Source organism: Acanthopagrus latus, chromosome 21, assembly GCF_904848185.1.
Source record: "Acanthopagrus latus isolate v.2019 chromosome 21, fAcaLat1.1, whole genome shotgun sequence".
NCBI classification, from domain to species: domain Eukaryota; kingdom Metazoa; phylum Chordata; class Actinopteri; order Spariformes; family Sparidae; genus Acanthopagrus; species Acanthopagrus latus.
The window spans coordinates 25064958-25088970 of NC_051059.1; the positions used below are offsets into that span (position 1 = coordinate 25064958).

Genomic DNA, 24013 nt, shown 5'->3' on the forward strand with positions numbered 1-24013 from the left:
CAACTAACGAACATCTTCCACAGCAAAGATGATCAACTCAGATGAAGTAGTTTTCTCTTCTTCATTTGTTTAGTTTGAATTTGATTCGTCGTCTGCACACAGGCTGACAGTCATTTCACATCCCTGCACTCTCGTTTACAGTCATCCCACGAGCTCCTGTACAGTCCTGAACCCAATCCAGCTGCCGCTTTGTTGTTTATGATTAAGAGGAAATCAGGACCAGTTCACACATGTTTGACACCGTGCGTCACTTCAACACTACAGCCTCGCTCTGGCGTGAAGCTTCGATCATGCTGCCGGGATTAAAACACGGCATTACACATTAATACCGCAGAGGCTGGCTGTAATACCCAGCACGAGAGCGAACAGCTGTGATTCACTGCAGTCAGATATCACATCAGTGGCAGCCTATAGGCACACGGTGTTACGCAACAAGCCAACAATAGCTGTGGTGAACCTGCAGCCCTGTGTGAAGAGATAGCAGCGCACAAACCATAGAAGGAGGTGTACTGTTGGATACGTGTCAGGGTAAAAATACATGTAGGGGTGATAATTAATGCAATGATACATTTCTGGAGATACTGCACAAATAATCATCATCATCATAATATAATAATAATGATTTATATAATAGAAACTTGAGTTTTAAAGCATTAAATGTTGTTTTTTATTTGCATTAGTTCCCTTTTTCCTCCTCCATTCACCAGCACGAGACATGGCTGCATACTTGCGGCTCCTCACGTAGGCTGCTCATCCCTCCTGCAACAGGATGTGTCAAGAGCCCAGCAAACACACCGGAAGTCAACAGATGAATCCTTCAGAATTAAAGCACCGAATCTCAAAACTGGGATGGAGCACGTTTACTGTGAAAGGTTCACTCGGATGTGAGGTGTTTCGGTCCGGATGGCTTGACTCTGGTCCTCTCACGACTCATCCTCCGTGATGCAAGACACGTGTTTCTACACATCTACTGTGATATACTGGCCTCTGACCGGAAGTTAATTCAATCACAGTTACTTCATTTAACTTTTATTGTATATTACATTATAACTTTGGCAACTTTTGATGCTTCCATGTTCGCAGAAGAGCACGACGGGGTTTTAATGCAGTTATTAATAAATGGGTACAGCTGTAATATACATCATTAGGTAGAAAACATGGACAGTCTGAAAAGAGTAATCTTATTATTTAGACTTTCAGTGAGGTCAGCGCATTCTGTCTGGACTCCTGATTAAATCACATGTCCTGCATGCACAAACACACACACACATGCGCCATCTGCATTTCTTACAGCTCATATATATCAATGTCAGGCAGAGCTGCAGGATGCATGGTGATAAAGAAACACCATGTACATAAAGGAGGAGATGTCTCTGAATTATCCACTCATCACGATCACTTGTTGATATTAGTGCTGCCTTACTGATCCAGAAGCAGCTGTTTCAACATGTGCTAATGTTTAAAAGCAATCCTGGATTATCAATATGGTTTAATATGACACTAAACGCACATTTGTTTGATTAATAGTGCAGCATCCTTGCAGAAAAATGTGAACGGGAGCTGTTGCATAACCGCCATTCAGCTTCATTTAACAGGCTATAAATAAATAAAATACTACATTAGAAACATAATAAGAAAACTAATACAGCTGCACGACTGTAATTAACCCAACTTTCCTCTCTGTCAAGCACGGAGACGTTTTTAAAACCGCACCTTCATTAATTTACTTCACAGCAAGGAACAGTGTCCCTACATGAGTCCATTATCGGACGGAGCTTGCGGCTACACATCCATTATCGGACAGCTCTCTGGCTAACGCGCTCCTGTCATTCCTCCAGTCAAATACAGGTGATTACCTCTGACAGACCTCCACCATCAACATCCTCATAACAGCAATATGTGCTCCTCATAATCTTCCAACAGCTACTTTAAAAGAAATCCGTGTTTGATGTTAAAACCAGCTAAGCTAGCTTAACGCTCCTGGTTTAACCGTCGTGTTGCTTTGAGAAAACGGTCAAAATTAGCGTAACGTTTTCTAACCATAAAGCCAGAAAACATGAGTTGGGAGCTTGGTTAGTTTTCCTGCAGTTTAGAGAAGCACTTCTTTGCGGTTACAGCGGTGATAAAGGTAGACCCCAGCAACGCAACTGTCCGATAACGGAACTCCCGTCACGCAACGTTACCTTGGGCATCTCCTCCGCTGGTCAGCACCGCAATGGATTTACCAGCGCCGGACAGATTCTCGAAGAATTTCCGGGTGTCCTGCCGCTTTGGTGCCACCGCGCCAGCCATCGTCTGTCCCCCGGTTCCCTTGTCACCTGCCGAGAAATGGAAGCGAGCGCAACTCAAGAAGCCTGCGGCACCGAGTGACACTGTCGGGAGTGTGAGGATGAGGAGATGCCGTAGTAGGACTGCAGTGGTTGCCGCCCTCAGGACGCACGTACACACCCCCCTGATCGAAGATCCTACACAGAGCGAGATGACTCACTCCATGGTTTACCAAGACCTGCAAGTTAGGGTTAGCTAGCGCTCACTTTACACACGGCACAGTAAACAAGTCAACAGAAAGGTATGTGATTTAATTGTGGTTCAAGCTTCTAGAGCACAAATATCCAGTTTACCTACCTTTAAATAAATATATATAAGTGTAGAACGAAGAAGAGTGAGGAGTAGTGGCTACAAGCTAACCGAGTCATTAATGGCAGTTAGCCTATGCTGCGATACCTAGCTTAAGTGTGCGAACGTTAGCAAGAGTACAGTAGCCACATGAATATGTGATATTCACTTAAAACGATTAAATAAAAAGAGAAATAACACGATAATTTTATACTAAATAATGATTTGGTGTCATAAAACACAAGTCTTCTGCTCAACTCAGTTCACTTTGCTTGCTAAGTGGCTAACGCACACTTTAGCTAGGCTAGACTGGATACTAAGATAAACAAACAAATCAAATCATGCAAATAATTTGGGAAAACTAATTGAAATGCATTCCTGACATTCTTCTGTAGTTCTTATCTGGTCAACAGTTCAACAGTAGTTCAGCTACATTAACCTACTCGGCTGTATTTTGATGTTGGCTTGTTAGAAAATTTAACTAACCACACCATGCCACCTTTGACCGACTTCCAACTTCTGTAGTTTTTAAATCTATCATTAACATATCAAGAAAATAACATACCTATCACCGCAGTTGTGCATTTTACATTCTTTGTTTGTATGTTTAGGTTTTTTGCAGTTGCTAGAGTTAGCTGGAGGCTAAGGAAGCCACTGGTCATGTAAAGAGAAAATTGCCTTTTTTCCACCTTAACTAAAATGTTTCCTATCAGTTAATAGTATTTCATGCATGAAACTTGTAATAGTACAGTGATTTGTTTTAAGTCAAAGTGTATATTTTTGCATTTTAATATATTCGTTGTTTTAAAGATCGGATGTTATGATTTAGGAACATAATACATAGAAACTAAAACTTTAATAGAAAAATTAATTATTATAATAATGTCACAATTTCAAATAATTATGAAAATACATTGAATGATTCTAGTTCTGCCTATGATACATTTGATATAATTGTATCACAGTTAATCACTATCTTGTTTTAAAAACAGAATTTCTGTAATATAATGTCATGTTTTGTTCACCTTTCATTCCCAGTTTTTTGAAGTAGAGTCAGAGTGAGACGTCCTTACTTTTCCTACCCCTCTTTGCCTCTCTGGGACAAAGCTAGATCCTGAGAGCCAATGACCGACGTGTTCTCGTGACTGACAGCCAAATCCACCAATGAGCGTCCACATCACGTACAGTGGAAATATAGTTCAACCAATGACCAGTGAGAATATGTCCTTCAGTCAGGAAATTAAACATTTTCAGTAACAATTCATGAGTTTCTTTGGAATACAAACAATGAAGAAGTGAGTGTTGTAAGAAGTTAACATATTGCAGCACTAAGAGATTAGATTATTACATTTATTATGTGGTGGATGAAACAAAGAATTCAATAACCTGCAGATAAGAAAAATCTCAGAAACTTCTAAAATATTTATATGAAGTCTTGCAACACCTTTGGGTTTTTTTTAGCGTGTATATACAATAAATTGATATGATATTTGTATGCAACCATTGCTAACTGTTACTACATGATTGTTTTAACAGTATAATAGTCAGAATTCATGACCTTTCATGAAGTTCATGATCTTCAGCAATCAGCTGCTCGCTTTATCTCTGTGACTCTGTCCAAGCACAGCACGGCATCTATTGTGCGTGTCGCAGTGAATAGTTGTTATATTTCATAATAATGCAAGGGGGGTTTATTTGAGAGTGAGCTGGAACAGACAGCAACATTGTTGTGTGATTAGATTGGAGGGGGGCACGCAGAGGACATCAGGTCCTGGACCAGTTTCAAGTTCCTTTCTGCAGGCGAGGCGACACAGTGTGTAGGTTTATGTGGTGTGAATCTGCACATGTATTATTAATCAACCCTCGTGACTGGAGACTTTTGGCTGCGACTCTCTTCCTCGCTTGCATGCAGGCTTCACATCTGAAATGAGGAACTTCTTGAATGCCACATGAATCTGGATGTTTCACTGCAGCAGCTTCAGATTTTTCCTGCTGATTTAACAGTACAAACTATTGGCCTGTTAGATGTGGATATACGTTATAACTTTGTCCTAAAACTTTGTAGGTTTGTAAGCAGAGGATCAGTTTAATCAGAAGATTTAAGCAGCATTGCCAGAGACAGAGTTTTTAAAAAGATGGGGCTAAAAGTAGAAATAGCAGAGGCCGAGACGACCTGACGTTTGTTAGCCACTAATGTGAGTTAAGCTCGAAAAACAGCTGGATCAGACATAAATTGAACAATGAGATATCTTGCTTATTATAAGTTTTGTTTAGAAATGTTTAGTGTCCAAGGATAAGCCAAGGATAAGATGTCTGTAGGATCAATGACCTGAAACTAAATTAATATGGAGTGTTGTAAAACCCAAAAAAGTCATATTTGATAGCATGATAAGATATCAATCATCATGGTAAAAGTCTGAACGTATAAACATAAGTAACTTTAAGGAGATTAACAGATTCAATATTCAGCATTTTCTGATTATCTTTGTTTTTGAATTAATTTGTCAGTAGAATAAATTAATTTGGTTCTGTTGTAGAGTTAAATCTGTAAAGTAACTAGTAACTAAAGTTATCAAACATCTGTAATTCTCAAAAACTACAATGTTCGCCTCCTAAATGTGGTCAAGTGGAAGTTGGCATGGAATGTGTGAATACTCAAGCAATATAAAAGTATCTCAAAATTATACTTAAGTACAGCTCTTGAGTAAATGTACTTAGTTACACTTCGTCACTGTTGCTCATGTGAAGTTCCTGGACGTTGTCGCCCCCTGCTGCTGTTCTGAGCTCACTGCACACACAACAACTCACTCCACATCAGTGATGAACAATCAGGACTTCATGCTTCATAATGGTCAATAATTCATTCACTTACAGGCCGTCAGTGTCACATTACTGTTCCTGTAAATAATGAATAAACAATAAAGAAGCGGTGGGTGAAATAAAGAGACGAGAAGCGGTCCGGCTCAATAAAAATAATTTATTTACAGTGGCATGAATCATAAATTAACGAGCAGCATTGGCAAAAGCAACATTAGAGTCGACAGCTTGCATAAAGTGGTGTGAACGTCCGGACTTTTGCATAATAAACACACTCACACTGTGATCATAAACTGTACAGACTGGACTTCGTGTCACTGCTGAGATATTTAATATGAACATCAGGGCAGAACTCTTCAGAACCGACGTCTGTGGAGGCTCGGTAGATTTACTGAGTGAATATTTGAATCTTTTTAACTGAGCTGCACACTGTTTAAAATAACACCTGTTGCTTAGCGCTGAATAATGGAAAATATTTTTTAATTCTCTGCCTGCATTGTTGTTTTTTTTGTTTTTTGTTTTTTTTTTTGCAAACCTGCTGATAATTTAAAAAATTCTCTTCAGTCATTCTCTTCTCAGCCCCGTACTGATGGAAAGTCAGGTGAAGTTTTGTGGTTTTGTTGAGCTTCACAGCGAAACAGTGCTGCAGAATTTGCCTAAATGTTGTAATTCAAGTCTACGGAGGACCAGAGATCCAAAATGTATTTGAAAAGACGTTATTTTCACGTCATCGTATGATTGAGCCTCGAGCAAGAAACACGTCACCCGTTACTTCAGTCGTTCAGGAGAACTCTGCAACGCTGTTTTACTGTGAAGCTCCAGAAATGTTTTTGGAGGGGATGACGATGACTATGTTTGAATTTTTTGGTGAACTGTTTCTTTAAAAAGCCGCTGTGTGTGTCAGCGCCATCTAGTGGGAGAATCACAAAAGAAAGGATCGTTTCACTTCATAAGACTAATTTAAGATTTCAAAAAAGTTCTACACATTGTGGCTTTAAATAGAAAAAAGTTAGAAGGAAAAATAAGCATTTTTTTTAACAAAACTGACAAAGATCTCTGTGAAATATACTTTAAACAGCGCAGTGATGCCACTCAAGTTGTTGAACAAAGAAAAAAGTATTTTCCCGCTTCAATTTGACATTTATTCTAATTAGTATAATATCTGTTTTCATGTACATTCAATCTGTGGAAGGTTTAAAGTTTGAAGTCTGGACTGTTTAAGCTTTTTATTTTAGTCTTTGTACAACTACAAAGTTTAACATTTGAGAGAAAAAGAGTTTGGGAGAAAAAACATTATTGAAAGATGAAAATTCACAAACAGGACTTCTTGTTGTGATTGAAACTGTAATATTTTGAATTTTGTAAGTATTAAATATCAGAATTTAATAATCTTCCATCAGGAAGAGGGGTTGCTCCATTTCTGGCTGTTAATAATAATAATAATAATAATAATAATAATAATAATAATAATAATAATAATAGTCAATGTCAGGAGGTCAGTAAGTCAAACTCCACGTAGCGATACATTGAAATTACAAATTATTTGCGTCTTGCTGACAAAATGCTAACACGGGATTATTAATCTGTTAATTAATGAGCTGACAGGTCTGAACAGGTCTGAACAGCTCGTCCAGCGTCACTTCTTGGGAGGAAAATATAAAAATCCTGCTTGTGTATTTGTTAAAACTACAGTTTGAAGACTCGCTCAGCAGGACGGGACTCACGTGTAAACCGTTGACAGTTCCACACCAGACAGAGAATCACAGATCTAAGGCATTATGCTTCGTCTTTTAGCATCTTAAGGTACTTTACATGAATTACAGTATTTTGCCGTTGATAAAATATCCATCTATGAATTAAGAAAAAAAAACAACTTCTTCTTCCAACACGTACGTATGCTGTATCAGTGAAAATCAAGAGGAAATAATTCATCTGAAGACATCAGGAGTTTCTGTACACGAGCATTCACGTTCACGCTCTCTGATTGCCTTTTTTAAAAATCTTTGCAGAGAGTTTGACATTCAGGAACGCTGCACGGCTTTACGTTCTCTCTCTTTTTTACAATCTGCTCGCACACCGGAGTTGTAATTCACCGTACCGAGAGCTGACAGGACGCGAGGAGGGAAACAAACCACAAATACAAACTCTTCAGTGTTTCATTCTGCAGTCAGTTTGCATTTTCACATTCTTGTTTTCTTGTTTGTTTTAAAGCAGAGTTCTCTTACAGTGTGTGTTTAACAGACTTCTGGACCTGCTGAAATAAAAGACAGGAGGGATTCAGAAGTCTGTGTTGCCAGTTACACAATTAAAAGCTTATATGAGACAGCACCTAATGAAGAAACAGAGCACCTTTCAAATTGATTTGATGAGACATTTCCCAAAAACGCTACAGTTTGAGCCCGCATCGCTTTGGGTTGTTAGTAGTCTCCTTTAACTTTAATTCAGCATCATTCATCTGTTTTTATACGGGCCAGGTCAAACTGAGAGACATTCATCTGAGAGAATTTATAATCATCACATATTATTATTGTGTCTGGACACAAACGACAGGCTTTTGAATCGTCCTTCCTCGCGACAGAGAGCTCGTAATGTGGCACATCGCCGCCGGAAAGTGTCGTTTCAAGATGAACCGCAGCAGCGCGGAGTTTAATCAGCTGATGTACACGTGTTGTTGTCTTTAGAGGCAAAGCTGCTGGAGAGGCAGAAATCATTTCATTGGTCAAATCTCAGTGGACGGAGAAAAAAAAACAACCATGTAAGTTTGGACCGACTGCAGACATTCTGCCTACGATCAGTATGACTTCAGCTCTGATCAGGATCGGCAGCTTATCTTCTGCTTTAGCATGTTAGCATGTTAGCATGTTAAGATTCGCTCAAGAGCAAGAAACAGAGCAGCTGAGACTGACGGGAATGTCATTAGTTTTACAGGTGTTTGTTCAATAAACAAAGTTATTCATACAATCAAAATGATATTCAAGTTTTTTATACTTCATGTACTGGAATTTTGAATGTTTGTAACAAATTTCTGAAAGATATTTGACCCTGACACAAAATGGTGGACTGATCAACATTCCCACTGTGGCTAAAATGCAGCAGCGACACACCAAGAGAAAGAAATATCTCAGAGTGTCAAGCATTTTTCTACTTGGTGAAAATCGCCAATAACATACAAATCTTTTGAAAAATAGCAATAGCGAGTTGATTATAAGCCAGTTAGCTTGCACATTAACTAACCCATGCTCAACCATGCTGCCTGTATCTGAACACTTGGTTGACATTTTGTCCAGTACAATCTTTGACATTGAAGTAAGTCAGTTAACTGACCCGTAGTCTCGTTGTCTCGTGGGTCTTTAAGCTCCAAACACTGAGATTTAATTCGACCGATGAAACATTTTTGCTCTCTGAGAAATGTTTTGGACTAAATCTCCAAACTGCCGTTTTGCAATATCACTTAGAGGAAAAGGTTGTTTTTCTTTTATATAAATCTAAGTATGTACACGATCTATACACATTCACCTTCATTCAAAAAGTCATTAAATAGGGATACAGCTCCCCTGTAACTACAGCAGTTGAAATATATTAATTTTAAAATCGACATCAAAATGTACCATTTTGAGAGATTTCCTTAAAGAAAGATATCCTTGATTTGTGTCATACAAATAATCTCTAAAACTTCTTCAAAACTATAAATACCTGTAAAATATTTCTCTCATTTGACATTTTTTCAGTCAGGCTCTAAAACAGAACCGTAAAAAAAAATAAAAATAAAAATAATAATCCAGAGGTGCCGTTTACACCCGTCGACCGCTCGACTTCTCCAGCGCCAAACCGCGACGTCGAGTTGTTTCGGTTTCACACACACACACAGAACCAAAACACTCCTCCAGAGACTCGAGAGGGATCATACATTCATCTGAGCAGAGCGCAGACTGTCAGCTAACACTGCATGTGTGGGTCCATGTACTGCAACCTGGGACTAAAACTAATACTGCTACAGCTACTGTAAATTCTCAAATAGCGGTCGTTATTTCCCTCCCTGTCTTCTGTTGTGCTCACATTAGTTCACTGCTGTTTGTCTTGAATGTGTCTGTTTCCAATCAGTGAAGGAAGGGAGCCTTTCTTGAAAACAGACCTCCCGTTCTTGAATGAATTTGGTTTTTGGAGCAGCCTCAAAGTTGTTTGGATACCAGGGTGTATGTGAGAATTTACAGCGTATAGAAAACAGATAAATATAACTGGTGTTGTCTGATTACTGAGGATCAAACCAAGAACCACAGTTAACAGCTAAAATACAGGGTTCCCCACAACACCCTGAGTCCACAGATTGTTAGATCCTCCTGCTCAGTGGTTCAGTCTCCCTGTGAATTCTGACTTTTTTTGCATAAAATGTTAAATCAGTGTAGCGAGCCACACTGAAGTGAATGCAGTTCAGAAGGTTTTACATGTCGTGTCTCTCTCGAGTGCCTCTGTGTTGGCTGGTGTGACCGAGTCAGCAGTGTTTCCATCACAGCTCCACCGAGAGCTGAGCTGAGGAGGCGTCAGTGTTTTTCTTCATTTTCTTTTTTGCATTGGCTCCTGTGTTACCTTGTCTCAGCCTCAGCCGGGGTCAGCAGAAATTCTGAAACAGAGGACGGAAAATCAGAATCATGTCACTCATCAAGTGAAATCTTTGACTCAAACTTGTAAAGAAAGTCACTTGTCTTGTTTGTCTTCACTCACAGAATTGGCTTCGCTGTCTTGCGATAACATGTCAATTTCCACCAGCTGCTCCAGGATCAGGCTGCTGTCACTCACCTGTAATGATGAAAATAACACAGTGAGTATAAATTAAATGATGAAATTAACATTAAAACAGTAAATAACCAGCAAACTATGTCATCTCTCACCTGCTCAGTGTTCATGGAGCTCATCTGTCCCGACATCTGGTTCATGTTGCCAGCGTTGTTTGCCATGACTGCCATGTTCATGTTGTTGTTGCTGCTGTACATTCCTCCGTTGGGCTGTGTGGAGTATTGTGACTGGGACTGTTGGGGGTACACACTGTAAAGAGGCAAACTGGGTCAACGATACTCACAAAAAAAAAAAGACTCCAACCATCATGTTGATCTGGTGATTCATCATCTGTTCCTACCTGTTGCTGGTGGAGATGTTGGCAGCTTGGGGCCATCCGTTGTGGTCGGTGCTCGCCTGGTAGCCCGGAGGTGCTCCCTGGTTCGGACCCTGGGGTTGGGCCTGGCCCTGGTTCTGCTGCAGCATGGGGCTTTGACCCTGCCCCATCCTGGGGGACAGCAGTGGGCTCTGCGGGGTCGCGGCCCCACATGGAAAGCCTGACACTGGGTCCTGGTGTTGCTGCTGCTGCTGCTGCTGGCTCATTCCTACAATGAAGCAACATTTTTGGGGGGGTCAAACAAGATCACAACAGATTTTAAACATGGACAGAAGACAAAAATCATCACCGAGCAAAAGACAGACAAAGAAAGAGAAGATTTTTGTGCCCCTGAAAACACGACTGAATTCTGCCTCCTGATTGGTCGATAACAGAGCTGGAATCATGAAAAGGTGTTAATCCGAGTATAAGAGCAGAAACATTGTTGATTTGCACACAAAAACAGATTTAATGACCAAAATACCTTAATCATGCAACTTTCAATCACACCCAGTCAGTTTAAAGAAAGGATTTCAGTCTGAACAGAGATGATTATGTTTGATTCCCGCCACCACAACAGAAAAAGAAACTACACCGCCCATGAAGCTCACACAGGCTGCTGTGATGCCGCGGCTGTTCTCCAGTGATATACCTGAACTGCTGAACTGGAAGGCACTGTGCTGTGATGGCGGACTCATAACCCCGCTGTACTGCCCGCCTACATTTCCCATCATGCCCTGGCTAGTCAGATGATGGCTGGGGGAGAGAGAGGAGGAGAAGGGACTGGAGGAGCCGGGATGAGGAGGAGGAGGTGGAGGAGGAGAGGGCAGGCCGGTACCGTAGCTGGAGGCCGGGTAGGGGAACTGCTGCGGGTTGCCCTGCGGCAGCCGCGGGTTGGTGCCGCCCATGGGCATCGGCGTAGGAGCGGCGCCCCCGGTGGGCATGTTAGGCGGCATGTTGATGCCCTGGGTCCGCATCATCATGGCACGCTGCTGGTGCACGTGCTGCTGCTGTTGGCGTTGGCGTATTTGGTTGTTGAGGTACTCGCGCTGACGTTGTGCCAGCATCTGGGCGTTGAGGGTTCCCTGTGTGAAGGAACACAGGGAGGTGACACATTAACTAAATAAAATCAGGAGGTTCTGTAGTTTGAATCAGCACAAATGCAGTGTGTTAAAGGCTCATGTAACAGAGACGGACCTGGTTTGGTACGTTAGACCGTAGAGGTAGATTCATGTTGGACACTCCGCTCATCTGGTTCACCATCGGCTGGCGGTTCTACATCAGGGACGGACAGAGTGCTTCGTTAATTCATTGAAAATTATATATTTAGGACTTCTGAAGGGTCAAATATTCAGGGTGATACTGAATGAATCCACTGCATGTATCATTGCCGTCTTACAACATATTCTAAAGAGTTCAAACCTCCACCTGAAATGACTCCTTCCAAGTGTTTGCAGATGGCAGATGGTTTATTTGGAACTTTCTTTCAAATTTCACCTTCACTGTTTCCCCACCGGCGCCAAATGAAGTGCAAGAGTCGTGTCTCACATCTGAGCGAGCTGCTAACTTGTCAGAGCTATTTTAGGTTGACATGCACGAGCTGTCTTCCCTCAACTCTCCACCAGGTGGCAGTCTAGACTTAAATACGTCGGAATGAATACTGTAATTATGGCTGTTCAGATTAGGAAGGAAGCCCCCCCTTCAAAATTTAAAGGACTAACACAAAATTCACAAAAAGGAAAACAAACTGTATTCTACATTCTCACACACTTTGATCAGATAAAGGATTAGAACACAGTACTGTGCGTACAGTCCCTGGAAAGGGTCAGATGTGTTAACATCAGTCAGTCACACAGGGTACATTCTGTGTGCGCAATTATCTTTATGAGAGTGTATTAATTTGTGTGTGTGTGTACATGTCATGTGTGTTCACTGCTAAGTGTCTGAGCGGCAGGGAACTGCTGATGAAGGCAGAAAGCTGAAACACATTTGTTCCTTTCTGGCTGCTGCTGTTTGGACTCGGTGAACCCTGTCGGCATCACGGCCGGCGCTGCTGCATCAAATATATTAAAGTCAAAAAGCGCGGAGAGCAGACGGAGGCTGCGCCTGTGAAGACAACCATGTCTGTTTCATGTAAATGAGGTCTGACGGATTAATTCAGAGTGTGTCAACACTTCCTAAGAATGTTTGTATTTATTTGTATTGTGCTCAGGTATGAATAAGAAGAGCCCGACAGGTATCTGAGTGTATGTTGGCCAATATTGTGTAGTAGAGTAATGCAAAAGACGTATTTAAATATGTGTTTAATAATGACATTTAAGGCATCGTTGCAAAAGAACAAAGTGTTTAAATCGGCTGATATATTGATAGCAGAATGTTTTGCTCCGTAATATCAGTATCAGCCTCAACAAACAAGAACCTGTCGGCAGAACTAAGAATCAAAAAGGTCAGTTTCTGCTTTTGTATCCATTTTTCCAGTGAGGATATGAGCTACAACTAATAGTACGACCTCCCAGTAGTCGTAAAATACTTGGTTCCACCCACCAGCTGGGCCTGGAGTCGGTGCTGCAGCTGGAGCCTCATGTTGTTGGGCTGAGGTGGCACTCCTGGATTCGGCCCCCCTGGCCTCATCCCGACCGGTCTGGGCCCCACGCTCCCAGGCATCCTCATCATCGGGTGGTAACCAGCGGGCGTCATCCTCTGCGGCCCCATGTGGCCGCTCATGGAGGGGCCGTGGAACCCACCGTCGGGAGGCATGCCGCCGTAGCCTGGCTGGCCGCCGTAGTGTTGACTGTACATGAGAGGCTTCATGCTGGTCGCTGGATCCGGGGAGCCGAGGAACTGGTCCTGCTCCGACATAGGTGCCTGCAGGGTGGGAATAAAATAAAAAGTCAACCCAAATGCTTTGAAAGTGGCTTCATATTGTTCTCCTGCCTGACGACGCCTCAGGTCAGTTGGAAGGGGCTCACCTGTCCAGCCAGCGTCGGGATTCCCAGCATCTTGTCGATCTCCTCCAGACCTTCGTAGTCCTTCAGCATCGAGCACAGCTGGCTCAGCAGGGCTCCTTCATCTGGCTGGCCCTCGGGTCCGGTTCCGCAGCAACCCATCCCGTCCCCCTGAGGGACGCCGTACGGCGGCCTGGAAGGTAACTCAGTGTTATTGTCACATCAGAGACAGAGTGGCCAAAATATCTGAGCCACTAAAAGTGAAGCTCATGTCTACGTTTCATTGGTTGACTCTTCTTTTATGGTTTAGGATGAAATGAATGCCGTACCTGCTTTGGTTTCCATAGTGATCCATAGCCATCATTCTGTCTGGCCACGGTGCAGTCTGATTGGGTGGAGCATGCTGCTGAGGGTAGGCGGGTGTCGCCATCTCCATCTCTGAAGGGAAGAAAAAAAATCTCATGAAACACGAGAATCGTTTCAGGTTTGATGAGTTTGACGTCGACGTGAATTTCTTCCTTTCTCACCGTTGCCCATCATCTGCATGTTGACCATGGCTCTGGACCCGGGCAAGCCTCTCGTCGCCATCACAGTGTTCATGTTGGGGACCATGCGACCGGGTCCGACCCCCTGGCCCATCATCGGCCCCGCGGTGGCCCCCATGGGCCCCTGTGGACCCCAGCCCTGCTGCATGGAGCCCCGCATCGACCCGTTATTCATCATGCCTGGTTTGAGGAAAACAGAAATAATCAGAATTTGAAATAATTGGTGTCATTTTATATATCAAAACTTAATTTTTCTCAGAAGAGGCAAATAGTCAGTAGTATTTGTATCCAGTGCAAAACAACTTCATTCAAGAATTGTGTTTAAAACTAGTTTTTTTTTTCAGTCATCCACCTGGAAATAATCCTTTATCTGCATTCAATGAAGTCGACAGCAAGGATTTGCAAGGATATTAAAAGTAATTAAAACTAATGAATCCCAAAGTGCTGAACATCCAAAATTACAAAGAATGATTTGAAGATATGACGTCAGCTCGTACGTGTGAGCGTGTATTTGTTGCTTCAAGCTGCACCAGAATGAAAACAGTAATTTTGAGGCAGAAGCGACGGGACACTATTTCTTTTTCCCCGACCTGCATTGGCCATCGCAGCCTGGTTGGTCATGCCTCCGTGGGTTCCCATCATGCTTTGCTGCTGCTGTTGCTGCTGCAGTAAGGAGTAGGGGCTGTTGTTCCTGTGCTGAGGAGGAAATGGCCTTGCAGCGCTGGGGTTTGGACCCATGCTGCCATCTAGAGACGCACTCCTGACCGGGGGAGCACCTCGACCTGGTTGGCCCGGCCTGGCACTGTTAAAGCCTGCTGGGCGGAAGATAAGATTTTCTTTACATATCCTGAGACAAAGACATGATGAAGGTATTCTCTTATAGAGATGATAAAGATTTGTTTAATTAAACATCCTAAAGATCCAGAAACTGCCAGCCGTACTTGCGGGGCCGATGGGAGGGAAGGCTCTGTGCTGGTTGGGGGGGCTGCTGCTGCTGCTGTTGCTGCTGTCCGTCATCTGCAGGATGTTGCTGATGATGGTCTGTTTGTCCACAGATGAACTAGGCGGCACAGAGGAAGATGCAGATGAAGAGGAGGCTGGTCTTCTGACCGGCGGCTGGCTCCCAAACATCTGCTGCTGCTGCTGCTGCTGCTGCTGCTGCTGCTGGCCGCCACTCTGCAGGTCCTCCAGCAGGTCCTCCAGCTCACTGGACTGAAATCAGCCGCAGGAAAAAGACAGGATTAGAAGAAAAGTAGTTTTGTTCCATAAATAACAAGACACATTCCTACAACCAAAGCAATTTAAAGACATCATTGTGGGACAGTTTCTTACTTCAGTTCCTTCTTATTCTCAAGAGAAATTCCAAAACATACTCACAGGATTTGATTTCTGATTTTCATTTTTGAACATTTCTCTTACAGTGTTTCCCCAATTGGCCCTTTCCTCATGAAGATTTTAATCAAGGCATTATCCTTGAATTCAATATATGATTTCAACATCGGAAAAAAAAACATCACTGCAAGAAAACTTTGTATTTTACTGCAAAGAAAAACCTTATTTCTAAAAACATGATCTTGCTTTTGAAGAAGAGAACTTTCAGCTCAGGTGTATTTTGAGGAGCTGAGATTCCTCAAACAACTGCAAGAAATATGAATATAGTATCAAATACGCATTAAGAAAACAGTATTCCCCACCTTTTGGTTGTTTAATCAATATAGCCAACATGAAATAACTAAATGGTATCAGGATAAGAAGCGAAACAACAACTAGAAGAAAAGAAAATGTCACGTATTGAGAGCAAGACATCAAAATGTGATATCTACCTAAACTGAAAACCTACTTCAGTATTACTGTGAAATCTAACCTGCATCTCACACACACACACACACACACACACACACACACACTGTGTACAGCACTGACAGGAATGGTTTCCTCCGGCCGTTTGGCTGATGAATAGAGGAGGAGCTAAAAATAAACTGCCGGCACTAATGAGGACATGTGTGATGTACAGTAAGACACACAGTCACAGTTCTGTTTAGCCACAGCATATACACACACACACACACACACACACACACACAGAATGAACATAGCATGGAGACACATCAAGGGCAGCATGTTGTCTACCGAAGCTTTGCCGTTGGTCACTATTATAAAACGAACTGTTGTCTGTCCGTTTCTACACACAAACAACCAAATACAAAACTGTAACCTTGAATATTAGCGCAATTACTTTAGCTTTGACTGCTAGTCCGAGCAGAGTGGTGCCACCTCAGCGTGAGTCTTGCCGGTTCTACCTGTCAGTGTAAACAGTTACAGTGGGTTCATGCTAAACACCGTGATGATACGCAGGCTCAGGTGTCATGTCTGATCCAGTGTCAGTTAGCTAACAGGTTGCCGCCAAGTAAACAAGGATGCAAATTAGCTTTAAAAACATCAGGGATCTCAGTGGGTGACTGAAGTGGGTGACAGCTGTTTCCCAAACCTTACTGGTAACTTTCAATGGAGATTGCTGCCGTCCTCTCCTAAGTAACCGCTACGGGGACGTGCATTGCCTTGTTTTTTTTCTGCCAGGTTCAGAGGTCAAAGATCAACTAAATTCCTCTTTGCACTGGAGAGACGAATGGAGGAGAAGTGTGTACCTCTCTGAGTAACGCATGGCAGAAAATAACAGACAGGATGGAAGTGAAACGGCCGGGAAAGGATGAAAAAAAAAAAAAAAGAAAGAAAGCAAGTTTCTGGCATCACCAAAACAAACTCAACAAAGCAACACTTTAATCTGAAAACTTCAAACCATCCAGGACGGGAGCCTCTGAATGGCAACCTCCCCGCCGGCAGCAGCCTCCGCCATCCGGAGGCACAACTACTGTCAGACTTTTGAACCTCAGTCGTCCGACCTTCAGCCTCTTCCTGGAGCTCACTTCAACTGTTTCAGAGCACCTGCACTTTAAAAAAAAAAAAAAAAAAAAAAAAGCCAGACAACACTCTGAAGTGGCTGCACTTTGTTGTGTTTAAACGCAGCCAACGCCATCAAAAAGAGGGACTGCTACACTTCCATTCCATCCAGATGCCTGCCGCACAGTTCTATCAATCTCACTGCTAAATCACGAATTAGGTTAAATTATTTTTATATGTCATTATCATCAAACTATGATTTCCACCCTTAGTGGAGACATGTTCACCAAAGCCATGAATCTTCTGACCCATATTCAAATCAATTAGGGAGGAGGGCTGTGAGCCTGCGTCATTATCTGTCTGATTCAAATATGACAGACGTGTTAATCACGCACCCAGACTCTTGAAAATATTCCATTTAAATGCCCACCGGGACAATTTTACCCACCACTTTTTAAACCCACAAGTGGCTCTAACGACCCTGAAAGTCAGAGCGCACACGTGTCCTTAACGACGACGGTGAAATGTCTTCTAGAAACTCAAACAAGTCCAGTTGCCTATGATACAGCACCAGAATCACAATGACCTGGATGACTTCCTTAAAACAATCACAAATACTGTCGGCGTCGAAGGGATCTGAACTCTGGCCTCCTGTAAATAAATCAACCCATCCATCCCAACGTCCTCCCTTCAACGTCTATCTCGCTTTTTATTCTGTGTTTGTCATTTGTTCTCATCATTATCGCGCCCTGGTGAAACTGCAACTTCATACACGACACGACGACTTTTAATGCCTTGGCGATGCAAGCCGCTACATGCTATCATTTAGTGGATCATTTTCTTAAATCATGATTGAGATCAAGATTCTCCAGCAACAACCCACTGACAGGTTAATCATTACAGCACTAAGCATGAGTATCACTGTCAACAACACTGACCTGATCCGGCATGTTGAAACCCGCCTCCTGTTTCTCGGTCTTAACATTAGACAGCTTCGGTCCTTCACCAGGTTCCATCTTGATGGCTTTATCCAGGATGCCATTATCGTCCCTGTCCAACAGATAGCGAAGCAACGCGTTGTCCTTCTTTTTGGGGCTTCCCGGCTCCTGTTTCAGTTCACCGAGTGCGGCCATGCTGTCCCCCGATGCTGACTCTGGACCGATGGCGTCTTTTCCGGTAGCCTCAGCCGTTAGCTTGGCCAGCTCCACGGGCGAGGTGCTGGTCTGCAGCAACCTGTGGAGAATTTTGTGTTTCTCCTTTAACGAGGTGGAGTGGTTGTTATGCCCGGCCCCACCCATACCCCCAATCCCACCATCCTTACAGTCCTGGTCATCGCCTAGTGCTCGCGTTGGTGAGCAGGGATCAGAGGGTTCTAATTTGGTGGTGAGGAGCTGGAGCAGCTTAGTGTGCCCTTTTGTGTTCAGAAGGCGATTTTGGGCGTCGCCGAGCTCCCCTAAGCTTCCATCACCTCCAAAGCTGTCGGGGTCATCGTCTCTCCCCTCCTCCTGCTCACCCTCTTGGCTTTGTGATGACAACAAGTCGTGCTGCTCCTCAAAAGTTCCAAATAAGTCGGCCTCTAAGCCGGGATTGTTCTTGGCTGGCTGGCTACCAGCGCTGCTACTGTCAAGAGGGCTCTGTAGGCCAACTGGCTTTCTGTCAGGTGACTCTGGATGCTGGCCCTCAGTGAGTCCCTGGGAAATCCTGTGGCCCTGGGTGAGGGCCTGCAGCGCACTAAGGGAATTGAACCCTTGGCTGTTTCCTGTGCTGCTGCACACCGATGCTGGTGAGTGGAGGCCGGCTGCAGGGGAGAAGGAACCCGGTGGATGTTGGGGGAGGTGAGGGCTACCGCAGCTGCTGCTGCTAGCTGCCATGCTGGGACTCTGGCGATGACGAGGAGACAACATGGCACCCTGGACCCCTGAGGTGACGCTGGGGCTTCCGTGGGCTGAGGGGCTGCCCAGTTTGAGTGCGTGGCTGCTTCCCTGAGGCGTGGTCGCCCGACCTGATGCTGCCCCATAACCACGTCCACTTGAGGCGGCGGCGGAGTGGTGCGTGTTGCTGGTGACACTGGCATCAGGGGAAGGGGAGGGACCGCTCACGCTGGTTGGCGTCATTGGCTTGGCCATGCCCTGGTCTGCAGTCATGCCACTCATGTTCTCCCTGATGGAAAAGAACACAGACGCATGAATCATTCTGAAAATTATGCTGTTAGTAAACAGCACAGGTGTTACAGGTGATAATGTTCCCTGACGGACGAGGATCCAATACAGCACATGAAATGTAGCCACTGAGTCTTATATTGGCACTTGTACATTATTAAAATAAAGATTGTCTGAGAGATTAACACACACAGTGACTGAAAATGGACACTTTAGATAAGTATCCATACTTATCTTCAGTGGCAACCATATAAAATAACAGCCAGCTACAGTTTATCAACCCTTTTTTTTATCTCTGGGCCATTATTTGGGGACTGGCTTTTATTTGTTACCCCCAACAGCTGTTACATAGTTATTGACAAGGTTTAATAATTAATTTAGGCCATATAATTTCAAAATCTGTCATTGGTTCTTAAACAAGCCTGACCCAGTATTAAAACAATCAGTGATATTGTAACTCTTTTTTGGGGGGGGATGTCTATTTCAAGAAGCACATTTTTGCAAAGCAATTACACTACGGGGAGGTTAAATAACTCCCTTTCTTTCAGCTTCAGTTGTGTCATAACATGAAACAGAGAGCGGCTCTGGAACAGTGCACACAACTGAGAAAACAAAGTTGTAACGAGGTCTAAAGCCATAACAGAGCGAGAACTCTAAACATGGGTCGGCTTCAGCCCCACACCAAACACACAAAGCTCTGATTGTGCTGAATGCTGCAGCGATAATTTTGAATGTGAAACTTGTGGAAGTAAAAAGGCCAAGTTCTCGCCATTGATCTCCGAAAGCTCCGGGTAACAGTCCTGGCATTGTTTTCTGACCGCTGTCCAATTGCTGACTCTGAATGGTCATACCAAAGGCTGGACGCTGAGTTGAGTCGCGGCCGCTCCCGGGTGGTGGGAGGGAGGGAGGGGTGGAGATACTGTACTGACTGGTAGCGCTTGTGTCAGTTTTGTCAATACATGTGGTGGCGGTTCTGAATAACAGGCTCTTTGTTCTTAAACTGCATTACTGTGTCCCTCCAGTTTGTCTAAATTGAGGGGGAAACTGCAAACACTGAGAGAAACGTGATAACACACAGAGGAAATAAATCAAGGGGAACCGCTGCAAATAACATCAGTTATCTTTCCATCAGAATTTGAAGGTTAGTTTTGGGAAAAGCCTCAAACTTATCTTTGCATCTACTGTTTCTGAGAGTGTTATGAAGTGTGAAATGTGCCACTTCTTTAATACAATGCAGAGAAAGACGGAGTCAGACAAAGAGAGTGGCTGGTACCTGTGCAGGATGTGCAGCGACATGTAGAGCTGTGGTTCGTTGGTGGCTGGAGATCGGACCAGCTTGCTCTTGGTGTGAGCGGAGACGATGGTGCCGTCTGCCAGGGAGAATCTGTACAGAGGGCTGAGCGCATGGCCGTTCCTCAACACTGCACAGAGATAAAGACAAAAAAAAAAATCATAAGAGGACTGAGATTGAGACAGAATTTGCGCCTTAAAAATGGTTTCCCCAAAAAGAGTTGAAAAAGTTCTGTTGATCAGTGACAGGCTGCAGAGTGAGCTCATCGTACTCACCATCTTGCATGTGTTTCTTGGCGAAGGAGATCTCGCCTTCGTTCTGCAGGTGAAACCTCTGAATGCACCTCCGGACCAGATCCTCCCAGCCCGGCTTCATGGACGCACGGAGCAGACTGGTGTCAAGGGACGTGATCTTACCTGGACGGGTAGAAAACCTTAATGTTAAGAGATTACTGGCATGTTTTTTAGATGATTGTCTGTATTTGAAGCGGGGTAAAGACTTCCAGCCCGTGTTAACAGCAGGCAACATTAATCACATGACGGATTAACAGAACGTCCTCTTTCTGTCCTACCTTGAAGGTCCTGCCGTGTGGTGAAGCTCTCGTACGTGGGCATCACAGGTCTCTCTTTGACGGGGACTCTTCTTGCCACACAGATGAGACACGACTGGAAATCTGCATGATTGGAAAGAATCAAAATAACCTTTCACTAACTAGCACGACAGGATTCATCACGTTTGTAAGAATGAAGGTGAGTGTGAGCTCCCTCTCCACCTGTCATAGCTTCAGAGCTTTCCTCGTTAAAAACACAAGACAATAATGTTCTGCGTTATCCTTCATGCTGTCTGACTTTCAGTCTGTACCTTCATGAAGATGTATGCTTCAAACATCTGCACGTAGCCCTGAAAGCTGATGTGCACCTCTTCAAAAACGAAGCTACATGTTGAGGCTAATGTGTTAACCTCTGCGTTAGCAACAATGTCAAGACCTCCTAATATGAGACAAAGCCTGAGTTTTAACATCAGCTCAACCTCAGTGTCAACCTTCAGCCCCTCCGTCTGTCCACCAGACATCCTCCTCCTGTCAGGGGAGAGATTGGCACAATATCTGGTTGTCAGACATCTAAAATTAGAGTGCCAGACAGATTTTTTTCCCTAGTGTGTATGTGTGTGTGATAAGATAAGATGGGAGGATGACAAAGTGCCATGCACTAATTAGTCTCTCTCGGTAAATGGGAGGACAAGTGGAGAGGAGTGGTGATGAAAGGAGGACAGAACACAAGAGACTTGGGAAAGTTGGGATTGGAAAAGTGATGGAGAAAGGACAGAAAGTCACGACAGAGATTGAAAGATAAGTACCAGCAAGAGAGAACGTGGATGAAAGGAAGGACAAGGGGAAACATGGAATAACAAAAGAGGGAACGACTCAAGAGAGAGAGTGAGATTCAAACGAGCGCAGAAGGGAAGCAACAAAGAAGACAGAAAATGTAATCCAAGTGCAACACCAAGACAGAAGAAGAGAAATGAAATCAGACGGTAAGACAGGAAAGACAAAGCAGGACCAACCTTCTCCTTCCTCCTTGATAGACTTGGGTTCTGAGACGGCGAAACATTGCATGGTCTCATACTTCTGCTGTGACGCGTCCTGCTGGTCGGACGTCGGCCTGGCTTCGCCGTCGGCATGAGGGTTGATCAACATGCGACAGTTGAAGGTGTGGCTGTTTCTGTTGGACGAATCACTGCTGCGATGATTGACTGGGAGATAAAGACAGACAACAACATACAGTGAGGACGTGCCAGCATAAACACTGCAACGTCAAAACCGCCCAGCTGGTGACAGAAGATCAACCTAATGTGGTCTGGTGTTTCATCATGATGTGACAGAGGTGTTGATATCTCACCTGCCAACAACATGATGAACTGAAATTTGAGTAAAACTAGATCCAATATTACTTCATTTGTTGCTAAAGTAACCGCTAACTGCTGCTAACAGGAGTCATTGTTTTTCCCACATGTATTCCGGGAAGACTCACATCTGTTCATCCTCTGATTGGTTTAACTAACCCTCTAAACTAACCAAACTTACCAAACCAGCAAAGGGAACAAACACGAGCTAATCAGAGGCAGAGTACTGAGAACTGGGGGAAAAAATTACTACGCATCAAGGCTTCTATCATGCAGAAATTGGCGTGGTTTCATGTAAAGTAGGTTGTAAAAAGCAACAGAAGTGTCCTCTTGTGTTGGCTCTCTGTATCTACATTTATCTTGTGCACATGAATTAACCAAAACATGAGAATGAACTGTATCTCCTGCACATGCAATAGTGAACTACCAAATGAGGGCACCAGTTTTAAGGACTTCCAATATGGCGGCCACATTATCTGAATCCCTCCTCCATTAGAACATATTCTTACCCAGACTCTTGGGCAGGAGGTTCTTGACGAACTCGGCGTGATCTCCAACGTGCAGCACGCTGTAGACGCTGGTGTTCATCAGCTCTTCCTGCTGGTAGCGCAAATACTGGCTGACGTTCTCCGAGACGAACACTATGTTGCCCTCCATGTTGACCACGAAGAAGAAGCCGTCCAGGGCCTGAGGGGCGAGGTAGAAGTGGGAGGGAGGAGGAGACAGAGGGAAAAGGAGAAGAAGGGAGGGAGTAAAGAGAGGGAAAGGGAAAGACAGAAGAGGTGGAGAGTAGCGATAAGAGCCGCGTTGAGAAAATGGAAATGTTAAAAAAGAAGGTGGGATGTTTGTAGCGAGGGAAGAGGAGAAGGAGGAGGGAGATTAGAGAAAGAAGCATTTAGCCAGAGGGAAAAGAAGGGATGGAAGAAAATTAAGACAGAAAAAGGTAAGAGGGATAAAGAGAAAAGATTGCATGTTAATTAAAGTTCATTTGAACTTTCCACCCAAAGCTGATTAGACTCAATTAACAGAAGTGATGAGAAACTTGTGGTTTCACTCCTCCAGTTTATATACTGCTGCCTGCTAAAAAATATATTTTAAGTTTAACCATGTCTCTTTATATTCTTTTATTTTTGTTTTCACTTTATTTTTATATTTGTTTTGTGTTTTCTGATGTTCGATTACCAAATGAGGAACTTGTCACTGACTCGTATTTGTTTTAATAAGGCTGATTCATTTAATTAGTAATCAGGGAGATCGATACAAAAATACCATGACTGAACATTGGGTCAAAATTTAAATAGGGACAGAATGTAATCAAGTATAAATTTACTCTGATTTTAAGGTATTTGTACTCTTCTATATACCTCCATTTTGGATGAATTGGAGTGAAACAAACACAGATTTTGGACATTTAGAAGGTCTATTCCTAGTAAAGTAACATTAAACATTGTCTTCTTACATTCTGGTTTAGTGTGAACTTAAAATGTGTCTTGCAAAATGTCTGTTCCCTCTCAAATAAATCTATGCGTTTGGTACGGTGTCGTGAAAAGCGATACAAATTAAAGCAGCTCCTTCGTTATGCCTCAAAGTCGCAGTGTGCCGTTATAATTCAAGGTGTAATAGCAAGTCTGCGGTGGCCTCTCGAGCTGGTGCAAGAAAAGAATTGAACTGAACAAAACAGAATAGAGACAGTC

At 43.4% G+C, this 24013-nt stretch overlaps 2 protein-coding genes and 2 long non-coding RNA genes across 13 annotated transcripts in view; 2 read left to right on the forward strand and 2 right to left on the reverse strand.

The window, feature by feature from the left end:
• Positions 1-3663, reverse strand: part of LOC119011335 (ATP-dependent 6-phosphofructokinase, platelet type-like) — a 27694-nt gene extending 24031 nt beyond the window's left edge. For 4 of the 6 annotated variants that reach the window (XM_037084369.1, XM_037084371.1, XM_037084370.1 and 1 more), the window contains exons 1-2: positions 3642-3654; positions 2184-2465 (exon numbers count right to left, since the gene is read on the reverse strand). In XM_037084369.1, the coding sequence (XP_036940264.1) occupies positions 2184-2465; positions 3642-3648 (289 nt within the window). In that variant the 5' untranslated portion in view covers positions 3649-3654. Of the gene's footprint in view, positions 1-2183; positions 2466-3181; positions 3312-3641 lie in introns of those variants that run through there. The other 2 variants (XM_037084374.1, XM_037084373.1) reach the window with 2 other exon arrangements.
• Positions 2454-16480, forward strand: LOC119011337. Its single transcript, XR_005072168.1, has 3 exons — positions 2454-2569; positions 10155-10249; positions 15125-16480. It is a non-coding gene; the product is annotated as an uncharacterized LOC119011337 (long non-coding RNA).
• The window catches only part of LOC119011333 (nuclear receptor coactivator 2-like), a 49792-nt gene continuing 31355 nt past the window's right edge, over positions 5577-24013 (reverse strand). For 2 of the 5 annotated variants that reach the window (XM_037084362.1, XM_037084363.1), the window contains 18 exons: positions 22829-23006; positions 21981-22169; positions 20989-21090; positions 20693-20833; positions 20400-20547; positions 17906-19127; positions 15011-15281; positions 14660-14884; positions 14052-14249; positions 13854-13962; positions 13549-13717; positions 13124-13444; positions 11777-11854; positions 11232-11664; positions 10565-10808; positions 10320-10473; positions 10153-10227; positions 5577-10051 (listed from right to left, as the gene is read on the reverse strand). In XM_037084362.1, the coding sequence (XP_036940257.1) occupies positions 10040-10051; positions 10153-10227; positions 10320-10473; positions 10565-10808; positions 11232-11664; positions 11777-11854; positions 13124-13444; positions 13549-13717; positions 13854-13962; positions 14052-14249; positions 14660-14884; positions 15011-15281; positions 17906-19127; positions 20400-20547; positions 20693-20833; positions 20989-21090; positions 21981-22169; positions 22829-23006 (4269 nt within the window). In that variant the 3' untranslated portion in view covers positions 5577-10039. The remainder of the gene's footprint in view (positions 10052-10152; positions 10228-10319; positions 10474-10564; positions 10809-11231; positions 11665-11776; positions 11855-13123; positions 13445-13548; positions 13718-13853; positions 13963-14051; positions 14250-14659; positions 14885-15010; positions 15282-17905; positions 19128-20399; positions 20548-20692; positions 20834-20988; positions 21091-21980; positions 22170-22828; positions 23007-24013) is intronic. The other 3 variants (XM_037084366.1, XM_037084367.1, XM_037084364.1) reach the window with 3 other exon arrangements.
• The window catches only part of LOC119011338, a 9273-nt gene continuing 5968 nt past the window's right edge, over positions 20709-24013 (forward strand). The window contains exons 1-2 of the long non-coding RNA XR_005072169.1: positions 20709-20841; positions 20996-21166. This is a non-coding gene — a long non-coding RNA (uncharacterized LOC119011338). The remainder of the gene's footprint in view (positions 20842-20995; positions 21167-24013) is intronic.